This window comes from Alternaria conjuncta, assembly GCF_024043145.1.
Source record: "Alternaria conjuncta strain BMP 0040 chromosome Unknown scaffold_1, whole genome shotgun sequence".
Lineage (NCBI taxonomy): Eukaryota > Fungi > Ascomycota > Dothideomycetes > Pleosporales > Pleosporaceae > Alternaria > Alternaria conjuncta.
In genome coordinates, this window is record NW_026250090.1 from 1,328,016 (window position 1) to 1,345,902 (window position 17,887).

The 17,887-nt window shown below is 51.7% G+C and overlaps 9 protein-coding genes across 9 annotated transcripts; 3 read left to right on the plus strand and 6 right to left on the minus strand.

The window, feature by feature from the left end:
- Positions 1-370: 370 nt before the first annotated feature.
- On the plus strand, positions 371-2,670 carry J4E85_000473 (uncharacterized protein; the record flags this gene model as incomplete). Its single annotated transcript, XM_051464763.1, has 3 exons — positions 371-880; positions 935-1,881; positions 1,932-2,670. The coding sequence occupies 3 exons, from the start codon at positions 371-373 to the stop codon at positions 2,668-2,670; spliced, it is 2,196 nt and encodes a 731-aa protein (XP_051331284.1).
- A 510-nt stretch (positions 2,671-3,180) lies between these two features.
- J4E85_000474 (uncharacterized protein) lies at positions 3,181-4,194 on the minus strand (the record flags this gene model as incomplete). The annotated part of the gene is made up of 1 exon (XM_051464764.1): positions 3,181-4,194. The coding sequence occupies one exon, from the start codon at positions 4,192-4,194 to the stop codon at positions 3,181-3,183; it is 1,014 nt and encodes a 337-aa protein (XP_051331285.1).
- Positions 4,195-5,205: 1,011 nt separating this feature from the next.
- Positions 5,206-6,948, minus strand: J4E85_000475 (uncharacterized protein; the record flags this gene model as incomplete). The annotated part of the gene is made up of 1 exon (XM_051464765.1): positions 5,206-6,948. The coding sequence occupies one exon, from the start codon at positions 6,946-6,948 to the stop codon at positions 5,206-5,208; it is 1,743 nt and encodes a 580-aa protein (XP_051331286.1).
- Positions 6,949-7,311: 363 nt separating this feature from the next.
- Positions 7,312-8,804, plus strand: J4E85_000476 (uncharacterized protein; the record flags this gene model as incomplete). The annotated part of the gene is made up of 2 exons (XM_051464766.1): positions 7,312-7,507; positions 7,558-8,804. The coding sequence occupies 2 exons, from the start codon at positions 7,312-7,314 to the stop codon at positions 8,802-8,804; spliced, it is 1,443 nt and encodes a 480-aa protein (XP_051331287.1).
- Positions 8,805-8,846: 42 nt separating this feature from the next.
- Positions 8,847-9,524, minus strand: J4E85_000477 (uncharacterized protein; the record flags this gene model as incomplete). The annotated part of the gene is made up of 1 exon (XM_051464767.1): positions 8,847-9,524. One exon carries the CDS (start codon positions 9,522-9,524, stop codon positions 8,847-8,849), a length of 678 nt encoding a protein of 225 aa, XP_051331288.1.
- Positions 9,525-10,218: 694 nt separating this feature from the next.
- J4E85_000478 (uncharacterized protein) lies at positions 10,219-10,854 on the minus strand (the record flags this gene model as incomplete). The annotated part of the gene is made up of 3 exons (XM_051464768.1): positions 10,219-10,407; positions 10,465-10,671; positions 10,735-10,854. The coding sequence occupies 3 exons, from the start codon at positions 10,852-10,854 to the stop codon at positions 10,219-10,221; spliced, it is 516 nt and encodes a 171-aa protein (XP_051331289.1).
- A 2,201-nt stretch (positions 10,855-13,055) lies between these two features.
- J4E85_000479 (uncharacterized protein) lies at positions 13,056-13,892 on the plus strand (the record flags this gene model as incomplete). Its single annotated transcript, XM_051464769.1, has 1 exon — positions 13,056-13,892. One exon carries the CDS (start codon positions 13,056-13,058, stop codon positions 13,890-13,892), a length of 837 nt encoding a protein of 278 aa, XP_051331290.1.
- Positions 13,893-14,424: 532 nt separating this feature from the next.
- J4E85_000480 (uncharacterized protein) lies at positions 14,425-15,000 on the minus strand (the record flags this gene model as incomplete). Its single annotated transcript, XM_051464770.1, has 2 exons — positions 14,425-14,788; positions 14,849-15,000. The coding sequence occupies 2 exons, from the start codon at positions 14,998-15,000 to the stop codon at positions 14,425-14,427; spliced, it is 516 nt and encodes a 171-aa protein (XP_051331291.1).
- A 387-nt stretch (positions 15,001-15,387) lies between these two features.
- Positions 15,388-17,483, minus strand: J4E85_000481 (uncharacterized protein; the record flags this gene model as incomplete). The annotated part of the gene is made up of 9 exons (XM_051464771.1): positions 15,388-16,013; positions 16,065-16,232; positions 16,282-16,417; positions 16,471-16,534; positions 16,581-16,679; positions 16,731-16,807; positions 16,858-17,241; positions 17,291-17,319; positions 17,372-17,483. The coding sequence occupies 9 exons, from the start codon at positions 17,481-17,483 to the stop codon at positions 15,388-15,390; spliced, it is 1,695 nt and encodes a 564-aa protein (XP_051331292.1).
- Between the last annotated feature and the right edge of the window lie 404 nt (positions 17,484-17,887).

Consider the following 17,887-nt stretch of genomic DNA (forward strand, 5'->3'; position numbering starts at 1 on the left):
AAAGCCATGCCAGGTCTCCATCCTTCTCCGTTCTCCTCATGTTGATCCCGGCCTCGAATCTTGCCCGGCCGTCTCACGTTTCAATAGCAGACATCGTTATTGGCCGCTCAGCCATCCCGACCTAACCCAAAGCAGCAGGCACACCATGCATCGCGCCCCTAACGACAATGTCGCGTAGTTTTGTGGATTTTTCCTCGAAACATCGGGGCCCCGAAGGGCTATAGCGACATGGACTGCATATGCACATGGATCAGCGGGAAGTCTAGGTTCAGCCCGTTACTTGGAGACATGTTGGGATATAAGACGGCCTCGACGACCATGTTCATGGAGTCAGGCCGCCCTCATTGATCTTGACAACGTCCGCCACAAGATGAAAACGTTCACGCGATGCCTCGTATGGGCGAGTGTGATCACACCGTTCGTCGCAGCCCAGAACGCCAACGTCACACTCGTCGCAGCCGCTACTGGATTCGAGGGCGATAATACCAACTTCGTCTACGGCAAATCACCTTTACTAGTCATCAATGATGGAAGTGCTGTCGACGGTGGCTTCCGGACATTCTCTGTCTCCAATTCCTCAAGCTTTGCGGAGAAGTTGCATCAGAAGACTGGTCGCTCGAAGATCGCTGTTGCTGTTCACGACATCGACGGTAGGGATCTGATCGTCAACATCCCAGCTCCTGATTCGTTGATCAGGGTCTTCGACGCTCAGAGTGGGGAGATGATCGAAAGTAATAACAAGAAACAGCTGGGTGACTGGAGTACTGCGTGCGTATGGCGTAGTGGGAAGAGTGGACAGAGTTACATCTTCCTCTTCGGAAAGAAGATGGTTGTGCAGTTCTTGATTCGGGGCAACAAGAGCCGGGTTGAGATCCTGGAGGTACTGTTGTCTCTTGATCATGGCTAAAGGCAGTAATACTGACAAAGGTCATAGGTTCAAACTTTTCCCGTTGCTATCGAAGGCGAAACTTGCGCCGTATTCGCGAATGGCGGGATCTTCTTTTCGGCCGAAGATCGACCATTGTACTCTTTCCAAGCGTCAGAGTCTGTCCAGGTACCCGAGATCAAGACTGTTACCGAGGACATCGAAGTTGCGGGACTTGCTACTTACCACAGCGCATCCGCCGACTATATGTTTGTAGCCCACGACGAGGTCATCGATGTGTACGACTCCGACATCAAGCAGAAGGGAAGCATCTCATTGGGCGGTATCTCTGATCTTTCTATCGAGGGCTCGCTGGCCATCCTTCAATCTTCAGTTGCTGGATACCCATCTGGCGCATTCGCCTTCGCTTTTGAGGGAGAGGATGATACTGGGGTAGCTGTAGGTTCTCTGGACCGTGCGCTCAAATCCATGGGCATCAAGGCAAACACACAGTACAGTCCAAAGAACAAGGCTTGCAAGCACTGCGAAAGCTCCATCACCAAGAAGTGCTCCAACAATGGCTTCGTGTCAGGCAGGGACTGTTCCTGCTTTGCCGGCTTTACTGGTCGCGACTGCTCCAAGGTCACCTGCGAAAATGATTGTTCTGGATACGGCAAGTGTACCGGCCCGAATGTCTGCAAGTGCAAAGATGGGTGGACTGGCCCAAACTGCTCGTTCGTCGCGGTCACCGCAAAGTTCGAGACTGATGCAAACGGTGGAGACGGCGATGACCCTGCGATTTGGATCCACCCTACTCGACCAGATCAGAGCAAAATCATTACCACAACAAAGTCTGACGAGGGCGAGGGCTTCGGTGTCTTCGATCTGCAGGGAAAACTTCTTCAGCACTTGACGGCTGAGGAGCCAAACAACGTCGATGTCATCTACAACTTCACTCTCGGTTCCCGGAAGGTCGATCTCGCATTCGCAGCATGCCGCGGTGACAACACCATGTGGTGAGTACCATCGCATGACTTCTCAGAGCATCTGCTAATACATCGCCAAGCCTGGTCGAAGTAAACAGCACAGGCTACCTCAGCACCATTTCTGGTGGTAAACAATCACTACCGGAAGATTACGAGCCCTACGGCTCCTGCAACTACCGCTCTCCGACAACCGGAAAAGAGTACATCTTCGTCAACAATAAGGATGCGCAATACCTACAGTACGAACTCAGCGCGACCGTGAACGGCACTCTGCAGACTACCCTTGTCCGCGAATTTCAAGGTGGCTCAGGCGGCCAAGTCGAAGGCTGCGTCGCTGACGAAGGCGCCGGCTACCTCTTCATCGGCGAAGAACCACTCGGCATCTGGCGCTACGAAGCCGAACCCACTGGCTCGAACAACGGTGTTCAGATCGCGCAAGTAGGCGACGCCAGCGGCCTCCACGCCGACGTCGAGGGCATCACACTTGTGCCAGCCAAGTCAGGTCCGGGTGGCTATATCATCGTTTCGTCGCAGGGCATCTCAGCGTACCTTATCTACGAGCGTGCGCCCCCGCACAAGTACGTTGAGACGTTCACTATCGTTGACAACAAGGCGGAGGGTATCGACCACGTTAGTAACACGGATGGGTGTGCTGCTGTGGGCAATGCGCTGAACAAGGACTTTCCAAATGGGCTTTTCGTTACGCATGACGATGCTAATGAGTTGGCTGGTGGGGGTACTGCGAAAGAAGCGAGCTTCAAGTTGGTTAGTCTGGCGGACATCTTGGGCGAGGAAAGGGTGGCAAAGTTAGGATATTAGAGGTAGTTCTACAATAGACTATTAGAACAGAGACGACGCTGTCATTATCCAGCGATTGGTGTAAGATCTGCCGCAGCTCATATGAAAACAAAACCAAACAGGTCTGTAGACTACATTACAATAGAAACATACAACGAAGGTGGCCTATCGTCAACGTAGGCTCCAATGCCTAATACCGCTCTCTCTCAGCTTGACGCTCCGCCAATCCCAGCCCTATGTTCCTCGTACCGCCGCCTCAGCTCAGCCTGGTCGTCCCTCCGCTGCAGCATCTCCATCCAGTCTGCCCGGCGCGGGCGATCTTCATGAGTGGCTAACAGGGCGGCTTCTTCAAAGTTCTCGATGGGCATTTCTTCTACGCATGTGTCGTTAGTAAGGGTAACTTGAGGGGACTGCCTAGTGGCAGAACTCGTATTGCAGCATACACGTCATTGAACGTTGAGAATATATACATCCATGTCAATGCATCCTCCTAGCTCAGGAAGATTTCACAGAAGGAACCGAAATGGTGATTCACTTACCGGGATAAGACCTGTTCCAATGCTGGTGATGCGGCATTGAGTATTTCCAAGGGTCGAAATGCAAGTTTGGCCAGAAATCCGTAGCGGGACTACGCAGCCTAGTCACGCTGTCTGACTTGTCCCCGTACTCCCACGCGGTATTTTCGCCATATAGCTCTGCGATGATGGTGACGTTTTCGTGTCCGCACGTTTTCGCGTAACTGCGTAGTTGCGCTAGTTCCGTGTCGCGAATCGCGTGGGCCATATCGTCGTCCATCGTGCATCCGTATCTGACCGATACACCGGCCTGGCCAGTCGGGATGTAATACCGTATCTGCCATTCAGTCATGGTGTCTTTCGCCATGAGATCGACGAGGTCGCGCATCGCCGCGATAGGGACGCAAGGGTGTTCTGGTGAGATCCTGGGCCAGAGTGAGAGTAGATGGTCGAGGTGGACCGTCGCACGTCGCTTTCCCAGCTCGTGTTCAAGGTATAAGTTCCAAGAGTGCGGAGTATAGTTCTTGATGGCTTGGTGAAGGGTGTCGAGCAAGGCGACTATGTTCCATTTTTCTCCGTTTGCATCATTAAGACGGAAGTCGTCGCTGCCGTCCCACCGGCGGTCTATCGAGACACGCAGAATGTCGATATGCAAGTGGAAATGCACTTCCATGAAGTCGGTCAGTGATGCTGCAATGGTGTCTGTCGTCTCTTTGCTCAGGCCGTAGTCTTCACTCAGCTCGGTCCCGTAGTCGTACTGCATGCCGGCCATTACTGGAACGTAAGCGACCTGCTTTTCTACGAGGTAGCTCCGCGCTTCCTTGTATATCTGAGAACATGTCTGTAGTAGAGCAATGTACGGGTCGGGTTTGTTGAGATAGTACGGGTTCAAGGGTACGCGCTGGTATTGCTTGTCGAGCGCAAGGTCGTAGATCTGGTTTCGCAGTTCGCCGGAGAGATCAAAGAATGTCTTGCGACCTGGCACGAGCGCTTTCGCGTCTTTGGTGACGATATCTAAGCGGCCCGTCATGATGAAGTGACGACTGGTCGCGGCTGATTTCTTTCGCGACTCCCGAGGTCTGCAGTCGTTACCGCGTACTGGCGTGGGGGTCGGGTGGGATCGCGTGTCAATTGCGGGGCAACCCAGCACAAGCGATATAACGACCATCAAGTCTGAAGACATATGCTATCGCCCACCATTCTTTCAAAGTACTGTACTTTCATTCCTAGGCGGCATTTAATCATCATATGCCGTTTGACGAAATTCGCAGGACGAGCATTGAGAAAGTTGGCGCACATGAACCCCGCACGTGACTTTGACATTCATCCATTGGTCTCATAGTGTAGCGCAATATCCACTAACCGGCAGAGACTCTCATACTCCATCGCTGAGACAGCTCATGCGCGTATTGAGTCTCGACCGCTGCAAAAGGTCTGACGTCACCACACCACTCCAGACTGTCGCAAGTCCCCTTCAACTCGCCTTCACCTCGTCCCGCACGTCCCCCTACCGCCGGCAGAACCACGGGTACCGGCGTGAGCACAGTCCATGTGAAATCCGGGCCCACAGGTTCATCCGGCCGCTCTTGGCAGGCCAGCAGCCGACTATATAAACAGCGTTTCCTGCCTCCCTCCTACAATCCACACACCCCGCCGGGGATATACCCACTAACTCACAGCAGCTGGCTAACCCCCAGCATCGCCTTCTCGACTGGCTTTTCCCGGGCACGGCTTGGAAGAGAGACTCTTCGACGCATGGTTGCGAGTCATCGAGCGCCGCGAGGTGGGGCGGCCCTCCACAACATTCACTTGTTGTGTTCCTTATGCTTTTTCATTAATGCTTCTGGCTTGCTAGAACATTGAGGAAGAAGTTGGCGGTGTTTGATTTCTTGTGATGTGATCGAGTAAGGTGAAGTGAAAGAAAGTGAAGTGAAGATGAATGCAATATGAATCGAGAAAAGAGTGAGAACAATCGCTACCGTTTACCATTGTGATAGTGACCATCGCTCTTCATGTTGATACACGGACCATATATCTTCTATTAGTACAGTCTGTCATCAGACAAAGAACGAGGCTCCTCCAGAACCTCTAATCGGCTCCAGACCTCTAGAAGGGCTTCATCGCCAATGTCACCAGACAAAGCCTTTTTGATATCCTCCATCTTCCACCCGTAATATTTACTTTCATAATCGGCAATGTAGATACTCGCGATGGTCTCGAATGAGGCAGGGGGGAGGAGATCCTTGTTGCTTCGAGCGCAATGAGCGAGGGCATCGGCGCGGGACTGTTGGTATGCCAACTCTAACCAGTGTCTCTCCAAGTTGAGTCGGGTGACACAACTTGCGTGCTGATCTGACGACAAATGTCCGTCATAAAACCTTTCGTCCAGCCTCCAAGGGCGGCGTTCGCACAGTGTCTTAGCGTCGGGTTTGAGCTGTGCCTCTGCATATGTCTGTTCTAGTGCTCTGAACTCCCAAAGAATCAGATCCTCTTCCTCGACACAGATGCCGTCTGGACACAGCCTCTGTATTTGCCGTTTCGCTTCTTCGTAATCATTGTCGTGTTGTTCGATTTTATTCTTTGCTGTTTCCGCCTCCATCATCATCCTGTTCAATTTTCCAGTGGAGCATTCGATCTGCTCGTTAAGCTCATGATCCTGACATCTTTGTAGAATTCTCTTGGTGTAGTAGATGTTGGCTGGATCATCTGGATCATCCTGGTGACTTCTGATCTGTTGGAAAGCACCTTCGGCCCAGCCTCGTCCTGACGGCTTGTGCTGGGCCCGGATGAAGTCAGCCCGAAACTGATCGATGTCAAGCTTTTCGGGCCAACCGTTCTTGATCAGAAGCGATGATGTGATGTTATGGGACGGCGGAAGAACGCGCGGATCAGCGGGTCGATCAGCGGGGTTCGCGGCCACCCATGGTGTCCATGCTGTGCTCCGATATGCGTCTCTGATCCTCCTCAAGAAGGTTGGCGCATCGGTCCATCTCGTCCAATCACGGCTGTGCCTGTTCACCGAGAGAATTCGCGTTGAGTTAATCGCTCCAATGACAGGGGTGTCTTCCCATCTACGACCAGATCTGTACTGTTCGCTCTTGTATGGATCTCGGAATTGAACCAAGCACCCATTGACTTGTGGCTGGTAATCGCTCCTCTCTTCTCCTTCGTAGACCCTGATTGTATTCTTCCTAGTGTCATATTGGAGTTGCCAACTCCTGTAGAGATCCCAGCCATCCCAGCCGCCATTGGTTAGGTGGACCGTTCCTGGCCGCATGAGGAATGAAGGGTCTTTGTCTACTTCGTCAGGATCACAGCCGTAGCCCAAGAATTTATCTACCCGGAAATCGAAGAAAGTACCACCCCATAACCAATGGTCATCGTCGAGTAGTGGGGCGTCGACATATGGGAGGATCTCCATTAAGCGCAGGTCGGCTGCATCGCGCCTGCAGGGACTGGCTGTAGAATTGATTTGGTGTGGGCCACGCTTGATAGAGTCATGCGGGATGAAAGAGGTATTTGCTAGTATGGTGTAGATTTCGTCCATCAAGCCAGCAACTTCCTGAAGTTGGTCTTCATTGTAAGTCTCGAAGACCTGAATATCGACGTCATTGTCGTGAGGCGATGGTGAGCTTATGGTAGCGGAAGGGTTGTAGATGCGGCAGAAGCCCAGGAAAGCGATGAGAACTACAAAGAACACGACTAATGGGTCCTGATATCGTTTCCTCGTGGTAGAGTCGCGTAGAGTCTGGCGAAGTGGCTCATCGTGGTCGTGCTTGGTCATTGGTGAAGACATGGGCAATCGCTGTGGAAGGCGGCTTCAGCGATCCATGACCACCTCTGATGCGATGATAAGAGGATTCCGCCATTATGTTATAGGAACATTGAGGACAGATGTAGAATTCAGAGGTAGTCGGACGCCTGACGCGGTTTGACACGCTTGCACGTGCACGCATCCACATTTTCGACGATGAGTCGTCAGGAACATGGACGCCCCACCATAGGCAACGACATTCGGAGTAGTATACGACAGCTATTGCTTGATGTGTGGACCGAGAGAAAGCTTTAGACATTGAACAGTCAGATCTTCAGTGTTACCATGTCTGACGGGGTCTCGACGAGAAGACTTGGTCAACTGCCGGCTGAAATGCTGGATTTCACGCTCCTCAAGACGTCAGGCTCGCTTGCGCCGCGACTCGGCCGCCTGTCGTTCCCGGGACGCAAGAGTATCCTTACACCCGCCTTTATTGGCAACACATCCAGAGGCGTCATACCCCATGTATCGCAGGACAACTTCCGACGGAGCGCCGATGTTGGCGGGGTCTACGTCGCGCTCGAGGACTGTGCGTACCCTCCGTCATATGTGCCACCAAGCACCGTTAACAGCATGCAGTCGTCGAGAAGCGCCCGCACAAGACTCCGCCAGTCTTCCAGTATGACGTGCCTGAGCCGTTGCGCAAGTTCATCGCCCTCCCCGAAGACACGCTCCTCGTCCTGGGTGCGCGTCGCAATCCGCCCATCGCTAGCCCTCACGGGAACACAGACACCGAGATACGCCTCCTGACGTCGGTCGGCTTCACGACTCTCAGCTCCGAGTACTATGCCGCCGCAGCACGGAAGCTGCAACCAGACATCGTGGTCGGATTGGGTGATATACCAGTCGGGCAGGAGGCCATCAGTCTCAAGCGGAAAGACCGGATGAGCGACAGGACCGAGGTGTGGCTGCGTGACATGGTAGCCAAGCAGGGCACTGTCGACGAAGGCGAGAAAGCATGGAGCATCTTTGCGCCCATCTTGCCCATCGAGCGCCACCTACAGTCATGGTATTTGGATCATCTGCTAGACGACATGGTGGACAAGATCAGCGGCCTCGCCATCTACGACGCCTATCTACTCGATGAACTACCCGACCAGCTGCATCACCTCCCACGGCTATCCTTCCACGTCCCTGCCAGCCCACAGGAGCTTCTCCGCCACGTGCGCATGGGCGTGGATGTCTTCACCGTGCCCTTCCTCGCCGACGCGACCGACGCGGGTATCGTCCTCGACTTCACCTTCCCAGCGCCCGTCGGAGACGTCAGCACAGGCGCGCGCCGCTCGCTAGGCATCGACATGTGGAGCGGTGAGCATGCTTTGTCCGTTGCCCCGCTATCCAAAGGCTGTACATGCTACGCGTGCACAAAGCATCATCGCGCCTTCCTCCAGCACCTGCTCGCTGCCAAGGAAATGCTTGGCTGGGTACTCATTCAGCTACACAACCACGCCATTCTATCGGCCTTCTTCGCCGGCATTCGCGCCTCCATCGAAGCGAATACCTTCGACGCCGACATCGCTGCTTTCGAGGCCTATTACGAACCTACGCTTCCCGAGAAGTCTGGCCAAGGTCCACGGGTTAGAGGATACCAGTTCAAGAGCGAGTCGCATGATCCGCATAGGGAGAAGAAGAACCCCAAGGCTTTCAAGAAATACAATGAAGAGACAATCTTGAAGCTGAAGGCAGCTCGTAGCCAACAAACAGAAAAGAGACCAGCAGTCACAGACGTTGTCGACGACGAGGCTCTACTTGGCTTGGTCCAATTGGACGAGTATGTTGTGGATGCGGATCCGGATACGCATCTGAAAGACTTGAAGGTGAAATAGGATTAAAGAGCCTTTCCATTCCACGCGATCCATCGCCTAATACTACGCGTCTCTAGAGTCCACCGCATTGATGACTACATTGGCAAGCTCGTTACCCGTACGCGCATGCACCGCCCGCAGTCTGCCGCCTCTGGTCTGGCCTGGTGTAGCATAGCAAGATTCATCATATATCATCAGATAGAACATGTTCTCTATCAGATCGGACGTCACTAACGGCCCATCGTCCAGTATATCCACATACATCCACGTGGTTATATACTCTTTGCCCGGAACATCTTCGCCCCACATGAACGAGCTCCGGCGTATGCTCCCTTCCAGGTCAGCTTGAACGACACCGACGTTTACGAACATTTCGGCCATCGCAAGGACTTGGTACTGCTGATCAATCTCGCAAGTCCTTGGGAACAGAATGATTTCGGCGAGAGCTGTGAGCTGGTCTTTGGCCGCTGGTTGCTGGACTTGCGAGGCGTTGTCTGAAGCGCTTGCGTCGGAAGGCGCTTCGGTTTTGACCCTTGTGTTGTTACCGATATCTCTTTTCCGAATCCGTTCCCCGCTGCTAGGAACGAGGCCTGGCACGAATGGTGATCGCGATGGTATGTCAAGCTCGTCCAGGATCATGTATTGGTTTGTGTCGTCTATCGAATGCGACACTTCGGTGGTGCTGGCCGGTATTGCCAGGGAGCGACTGGCCCAGAGGAGGAGAAAAGGGTAGAAGATCATGTCGGCTTCCGCGAAATTGCTGTGTCAGATGACAGCCAGCCGTGAACATCTTACCACCTGCCTTCTTATACGTAGTAATAGGCCCTAAGAGGACCTTTTTACCAGATCGCGTAGCCGGCACAGCAAGCATCGAAAGTATTGCTACTTTACCATGTTGTACAATACGCATGACCCCGTGGTATCGCCAAGTTTGCACGACATGTCAAAAGTGATGGTATCACAGCTGCCCGGACTACTTTACTCTTTCCGGCGTGATCTGACTATCGCAAACATATCTTCACTCCAAATATGATCCTCTTTACGGCCCGTCCCATCCAGTTTCGTTTGCTACTCGTCACATCCCATACAGAGCCACAGTTCTCCTTCGTTCCTATTCCGGTCTCGCGCTTGGCAACGTGTAGCCAACGGCTTTTTCGTCTTCACATTATGAGCTCCACGTTCCCAGGCGTGTATGACCACGAATCATCGGGTACTCGTTAAGAGAAGCAATCACCAGAGCAGCAATCACGAGCGATGCGCACAATGTTCCAATAACGCTAAGACTCGTGTGTTGTCTACATTAACATCCGCCATCAAACGAACACCATAAGCGACGCTTCACCAGTGGATTCGTCACATGACTGCAGTCCACTATACGTCTATCTTGCCTCCTAACTACCCATTCCGGAACGCCCAAACTCAAGTCTACGGGTACTCAGAACTCGCAGACATATCCGCGATGGTACTTTGTCCCCCATGAACACCTGATCGTAGGCTCATCGTACTGTGGGTCTTCTCCACACTTTCCGACAGACTCATCTCCACATCGAATCTGGCCAGCGTCGACGCCATTGCCTTCGTAACGGCAGTCCTTTTTGCCGGGTACTTTGATAGGGAATGAAACCTGTAAGAAACATCCGAGGTCAGCATATTTTAAGTAGTTAAAGGATGGTTTACTTACTTCTTTACTGGGAAACGGAGGATGATCGATGGCGTTGGGACGGGAGTCTTTGCCTAATTCTGTATAATGGATTAGCTCAAAGGAATTGTTCTTTTCGTCGCCCCCACACGGTCCATATGCTATTCCTTGCTTCCCTCGTTGGGCGACGTAGAGGTATTTATCCTCATCCCAGACGCTGTATAGAAGTTGGAGGGAGAATTGAGGGGCCTGTTAAACCTTGTGATTAGTGAAGGTTATTTGCAGTCGTATAGACTAGGATAAGGAACTTACATTTCTAGTGTTATGTGCCGCTATCGAAGTGCTTTCACTCGCCAAGGTTTCTAGAGGAGCTGCCGAGATGCAGGATAGACCGGCAAGTAGCCCGATGAATGAGTTATTGCAAATGAGCATAGTGGAGGGTAGTATTGTCGAAGCAGATGCGCAAGCCGTTTCTTCGCGAGTAAGTGAGAAAGAGATGATGGCTTGAGAAGCAAACTAAGGTACCAGACAATCGTGCAGTTATTAAGTGATAACGGTAGATCATGTATGGCGGTATAGAGAGAGAAGGCTTTGAGGGTAGTGAGAACTTTTCTTTTATAGAATCGGGTACGTTGGACTAAGAAATGTCAAGAACATTGTATCACTTCGATTGAGTACACCGCTTTATACCTAGTATTGCTTCATAAAGTGTGCGCGCATTGTGCGAGACTGATGGAAAGAGTGTCGCTCTGTGATTCATGTGCAAGCATTAGCATTCACATGTCTTCTAGACAAGGTTCTTTGAGCGCAAGAAAAAGCTAATTGTATTCGCAGCTAGCATATGGATAGACTGGTCATGAGATATATCTTTGTGACAGCAAATGAAGTGAATGAGTCGAACATCATACGCAGATTAGTGAATGATGTTTTCACACTTCCAGCAATGAAAATGCGAGCACGATGTGCATTGAGCTGGGTGCTCTTTTGCGACGTTATCACTACCGCATTGGTGGCAATTCCAGTTGTAGGATACGGAGTCTACTAGGTTTTTGATGATGGTGATTAGTGACATGCTGGGTTTTGGTTCTGGTTTGGTCTTGTGATTCGGGTCAGTGGTGTCAGTCTTGAGGACGATGGGATGGTTTGTATTTAGACTTATAGGTGGGAGGCGTGTTTGTGAACAGCGTTTTTGGTGTTTGATACGATGTTAACAATCGAGATAGAGCCTTGTGCGTGTGTGATGTTGGTAACCTTAGCATTATGTTTCTTGGTGTGCGTGAATGCTTAGGTAGGATCATGGAAGCGACTTCTGCAGCACATAGATGGGCATGCTCCTGGCCTCCGATGCCTTATCGATGCCGATGGAGTTGAGATACAAAAGAAAGTATACGTAAATCTTATCCTTACATGTCACGTTCGGATCCGCGACATTAAGAAGGGTACTAATGGCTTTGAGTTCTCTTCTTCTCGACGTCTTAAGGGCTCCATACAGTAACGATCATGGATCTCATGTATTCGCTGATGAACTCACGCGTCTTTGTATGGCTCAGCGACCAGATTCGCCCTTGATTGGAGTAAGAAGGTAAAAATGTCGGAATGGTGAGAAGAGTTATGAAGGTAGTACACAACCTTATTTACTGGGCTACGGTGTTATTGATTGACAAGCCGTGATCAATATCTCGGCGAAGGTAGCGATTGATCTCGGCGTCGGTGGCGAAGATGATCTCGGCGTTTTGGGGTCGAGTAGCTTAGAGATATTCATGGAGACACTTTACTGGCGCTTTGGTCTGGAGTCTAATCGTCAGAGTGAACGTAAATGTTCTTATCGGGCTAGCATCTTTTCTCAAGACAGTTGATTTTGTACTCATGCGCGACAATATCAGCATGCATCCGCTGGTTTATTCCCATCACTCAGTGAGATGTTTGAGAAATGCCTTAACAAGAACTGACGTTGATATGTAATAAACTCAAGGCGCCGAACTAGTATAAGCTCTGCAATCCAGCGCGTTTCAAATATCGAGAAGAAGGTTGGATATGGCATATAGCCGTCCCACACTAGTGCAAACTCTATCTGTAAAAAGCACATGTCAACGTAGTTGGGCTCGGAGACTCCGCGGAACGCTTTTTCTGATACGTCTTGGGCCGCTCAACCTTAAATGCCGAAGTCAATGCCTCAGTCATCGCAGTCTTTCTGTAACTGTGGCGATTGATAGGTCTAAAACACGTATGTATTGCGAGAGTGGTGGCGAAAGAGACGCCGAGGCCGCTTCTTGTATATAACCCTCCCCCTACCCAGAAGCTTGGCGTGTATAGCTGTACGGGCCCCATTGCGGTCTTTTACAAGGGAGCATTAGAAGCGGCTATATCTGGATGACGTTGCTGTCAGACTGAAGATCCAAGAGACGGCATATCCTCGGGCCTCCCCCGCTCGGTATAGACCACGCAGTAGAGGTCGATAGGATCTGCCGGCTCGTACGAAGTGCCAACCAATTGCTCTCCCGTAAGTGCTTATCGCAGCATACCCTACGCATATAACTTCACAGTACTCGGCGCTTCCGGACTTGCCGTTGCACCTTCAATCCCAAATCATCACCATTTCCATCTGCTTAGAACTGCCTACAATCTTATTCATCATGTCCGTCCTCGCTACCCAAGCCGAAGAACCCACGAAATGGGGCACAGCCACCGAAACAACAGCAGATCGCTACAGCCGCACGAATACGATGCAGCGCGGCTACGGCCATGCCCTGACAGAAATGATGAACATCTCCAAAGGCCAACACGTCCTCGTGGCTGCCTGTGGTCCCGGAAGCGACGTTCTCGACATTGCGCAAATTGTAGGCCCGACTGGGAAAGTCGTAGGGTTTGATCTAGACAAATACAGTATCAAGCGGGCACGCGAGGCCTTGGAGGAACATCCGGAGCTCAAGCCCTACGTAGAGCTCCACGTCGCCGACGTGCACGATCTTTCCATGTTCGCAGGACAGAAGTTTGATGCCATACACTGCAACATGTCATACCACTGGTTTAGCGACAAACCTCTCTTCCTCGCTCAAGCCGCCACTTTGGCCAAGCCCGGCACTGCTATTGGTCTCGCGACTCAGGACGGCGCATTCCATCTACCCATCCAAGACGTCCGCGATGATGTCTTAGCGGAACTCGGCGAGCCTATAGATAATTTTATATGGCCTTCGACCCTGGCGCAGATGCAGCGCGATCTAAGCGCCGCTGGGTTTGGCGATGTGAAGGTATCGCGCGGTTTTGGCACGCGTACGCTGGAGAACGTGGAGGCGCTATGGAATTGGTGCAACGATAGCACAGGGAACAGGTTTGGCTACCATTTGCAGGGTGAAAAGGCGGAGCGAATGAAGGACATGGTCATGGAGAGGTTCCGCGGTTTGGCGTTGGATGATGGGCGCGCGATTTTGCAGTTCAAGCATCTGTCTACCGTGTCATACTATGGGCGCTAATGTGTAAGCATTTGGCTCAGGAGATTCTCGATAGCTTACGATACTCTGAATCTATACAAAGATGTCGGCGCATGCCTTCTGTGGGTGCTCGTGATGGCGGCTGAGTTGTAAGTTCTGGACGGACTGAACATCCGGAAGCTGAGGTGGAACAGAGGGCTCGTGCGCAGCCCCGCCATCTTCCCGAGATCGCCTTGACTGATCTGCAACCCTCCGTCCGTTCTCACGACCCTCCGACACTATGACGCATTAACGGCATTTGCCCCATCGCCTGGCTGATTGCGGATGCAGTTTCTCGACATTGACGACCAGGCCGGCGTCAGATCCACACAATGTTGCATTTGGCTGTCCGCCTGATGAGCCCGCCAGCCCGTTCATGACGAGAGACCATCGAATCCCTGGAGGAACAATGTACATTCAATTAGATGAGCAAAACGATTATGTCCAACGTCGAACATGTCATTGATGATTGAATCAAGTAGATCCTCGACTGCCTAGGCTACATCAGATGCTGTACAACCGCCCTTCCATTCGCCTACACGACTGTAGCATTCTTCAAAGGCCAATTAATCCCCTTGTCAGCCGCCCCGGTGTTCCCCAGCCCTGCACAGTTATACAGCCCGACCGGGTTATTCTGCACAGCACGCAGATACTGTAGATCGACGCATTGCTGCGTTCCACTGCTAGCAGCAAGGGCAATACGTCCATCAGCCATGGCGTTCCAGGTCTGCTGTTCACTCCCAGCAACGCATTCGCGGAGGTAGATGTTGGCCATATCTTTCCAGCCAGACTTCGGCCCTGCATCCATGCAGAGTGTTGTGGATGCGAGCTGGATGGAGGTAGCATTGTTAGGCGACTTGATGTACCATGATTGCGCCGGCGTAGACGTGAGGGTTTGCCTGAGACATACGTTAACCAAATGTATTGGCATAAGAACAAAAAGGAGACAATTGTCTTACACCACGAGTGTTGCCCCTGCGGCTCGTGACTTCGGTACAACGACGAATTTGGTATCTTGCGCCGATGTTATGTACACCGAACGGTAGCCTTCTGGTGCTTGTGAGAGACCGGTTGCAGTCAGTGCGAGAGCGATGAGAAAACTGGTGAGCATGCTTGCGGTTGTCGATAGTCTCAATGAGATATCATGATGCTACTCATGTTTGGAGGAATGCTCGACTGATATAGTACTATGGTTTTGAACGACATTATAGAATTAATGTGCAATTAAGCTTCGTTACTCGGTTACTATCTATGCTTGACAATGAAACAAGCACTTATAGTAACTGCGCGGGGCATTAGTGTACTTCTTCGATGTGGGGCCGATTTGCTAGGGTGTATAGTAATCATGACTCTATGGATGGTAATCTATTATTTACCCGGCATCCATCCTGCTTCGTCGGTAGTTGCAATCGTTTTTGGATCTTTGATGTCCGAAAATTGGCTCATCGTGTGGTATCACGCGTCTCGCCGTTGCCTCCGGTCTTCCTGATCAAAACTTTTATGCAGGGGAAGCTGTGCCGCGCTTTTCCTCATCTCTCTTCTTGCCTTCCTCTTTCAGTTGGGCATCGTCCTTTCTGCTCAACTCCACCTGAGGCATCAGGAACCAAGCAGCGACAAATGCGAGCGCATTAAGCACTGCGCCAACGATGAAAACAATCCGGAAGCCCTGCTGATACGCTGCTGCAAGTGCGGCTCTGACGAGATCGGTACGCTCTTGGCCGACCGACTCCCGAAACATGTCTGGCGAATCCAGCAACAGCCGGATTTCTGGCCTCGAAAGCCCGTATGGAACCAGTGATGATCGAACCGCGTTGTTGATTACAGTGCCTGAGATCGCGAGGCCAAGGGTGCCGCCAAGATTGCGTACGAAGTTGCGCGTCGAGGTCACGACAGCCATGTGTTTGCGCTCTACCCCCGCCTGAACAGCGATGAGTGAGGGTTGCAGTGTGTTGCCAAGACCAAGACCAGCGAGCAGGCCATAGCCTATCTGCTTTCCGAGAGATGGGCTATCGAGTGTCGATATCAGGCCCAGACCAATCGCCCATATCGCCCAGCCTACCAGTAGGCACTCTCTGTAACGACCGGTCCAGTGTACAATAAGACCTGACAGGGTACTGAAGAGAGCTTGTGTGAGAGTTAGACACGAACCGATGTGGTTGAGATACATTGTCTTACTTTGTGTGAGCGTGATGGGGAGTAGTAGTGCTCCGGACTTCACGGCTGAGTAGCCATAGACCAATTGGTAGAATGAAGGAATGTAGTAGACCTGAACAAGAAAGTTCCAGCCGTTCACGAACATGGTTAGCGCGGCACCGTTGACGACTTTGGATGTGAAGATGGTCACTGGTATAGGTCAGCACGAAGCTTTGCCTGTTGCCTGGGGCAAACCTACTCGGTATCAATGGCACGCTGGTGCCTTTCCACTGCCACGCGACAAAGATAGCTGAGACTGCAATGCCAACTACCAGGGTTGCAATGCCATGCGCCGATCCCCAAGCGTACTCTCCCCCAGCCCATGTCAAGGCGAGCTAGGATGGTTAGCGTTGGCCAGGATGGTGACTGATGATGTCGCGCAACATACTACGAGCAATGCAGACCCAGCGAGAGCCAGGAACGCTCCGAAAAAGTCGATTGCTGCTAACTTCCTGATATTGTCAGTGTTTGACATGAGCGAAGGTAGCCAGTACTGACCTTTTCCAACTACCGTTGACCTTTCTGAGTGGCATGAAGAACATGACGGAGCCAGTAGTAAGAACGCATAGGAACAAGTTCAGCCGGAAGATCCACCTCCTGCAACCGGCTTAGTCTTGTTTTGATTGGATGTCAGTAGGGTGTCCATACCAAGAATCGTGGCTTTGGGAAGCGAGTGCACCACCTATCACTGGCCCAATGCCATTCGCCAGAGCTACAACAGAGCCCTGACATGAAGTGAGCGCCATGCCACAGAACGCATTGCAACGTCACTTACGAGTATACCCTGATACTTTCCCCTCTCGCGAAGAGGCACAATGTCCGATACGATCATCTGCGCAACCGTCATGAGGCCGCCACCTCCAACGCCCATAAATGCACGGAAGACGATCAGCTGCAGAGCGGACTTTGCCAAGGAAGCAGCTAGCGAGCCGAGAAAGAAGATGCCAATGCCGATAACTAAGAGCACCTTGCGGGACCAAATGTCAGAAAGCCGTCCGTAGAGGAGTTGGAATGACGTGGACGTCAAGAAGTATGCGCCTGCGATCCACGCGCTTTCGTTACTGGCGTTGAGATCCTTGCTGACGATGGTCAAGCTAGCTGCAAGTGTTGTTTGATCCATCAAGGCCAACAAGTCGACGCTCGCGCAAGCAAGGAAAATCTGCTGATACGTAAGTACCGAAAGGGAGAATAGCCGGGTAAGTACCCACCGTAATGATCGTCTTGACTGGTACATAGTCTTTGGAGTATGGAGTTAGCAAAATTCGGAATGTCATCTGCGCATACCGTACTGGTTTGTTCGTTGAATTCTGGAGGCTGTTTCAGCGCCTGAACTGAGGAGGGTTCCGCAAGAGATTTTTCCGGTGTGCTCATGGCAGCCTGGGGCTGATCTCCTGTCGCCATGGTTCAGAAAGGTTCGATTTTTCGTCTTCACGAAGTCTGTGGTGTCTTGGGACGGCTTGATAAAAGAGTAGCACGACTCAACGCGGGCCGAGCTCGACAAATATGATTACGACTTGAAGCGGTGGAGACAACGTCGGTGCAGATGCCAAGGCAATCTGGGACCGCAATCTGACATGTAGTACTCAACCTGGTCCATCCACGCCGATCGGTTGATCTTCCACTTTGTGTATACTTCCGAAGACGTAAGACGCAAGGAGCCGAATGCATCCTTGCAAAGTACGCGATGCGAACTAGATGTGTAACGGTCTTCGCTCGTGCACTAGCTTCTTGGGTCCTGTTGGCTGCCAAATGTTCTTATGTCCAGGTACTATGACTGAGAGCTACCAGCAATGAGCAATAAGCAA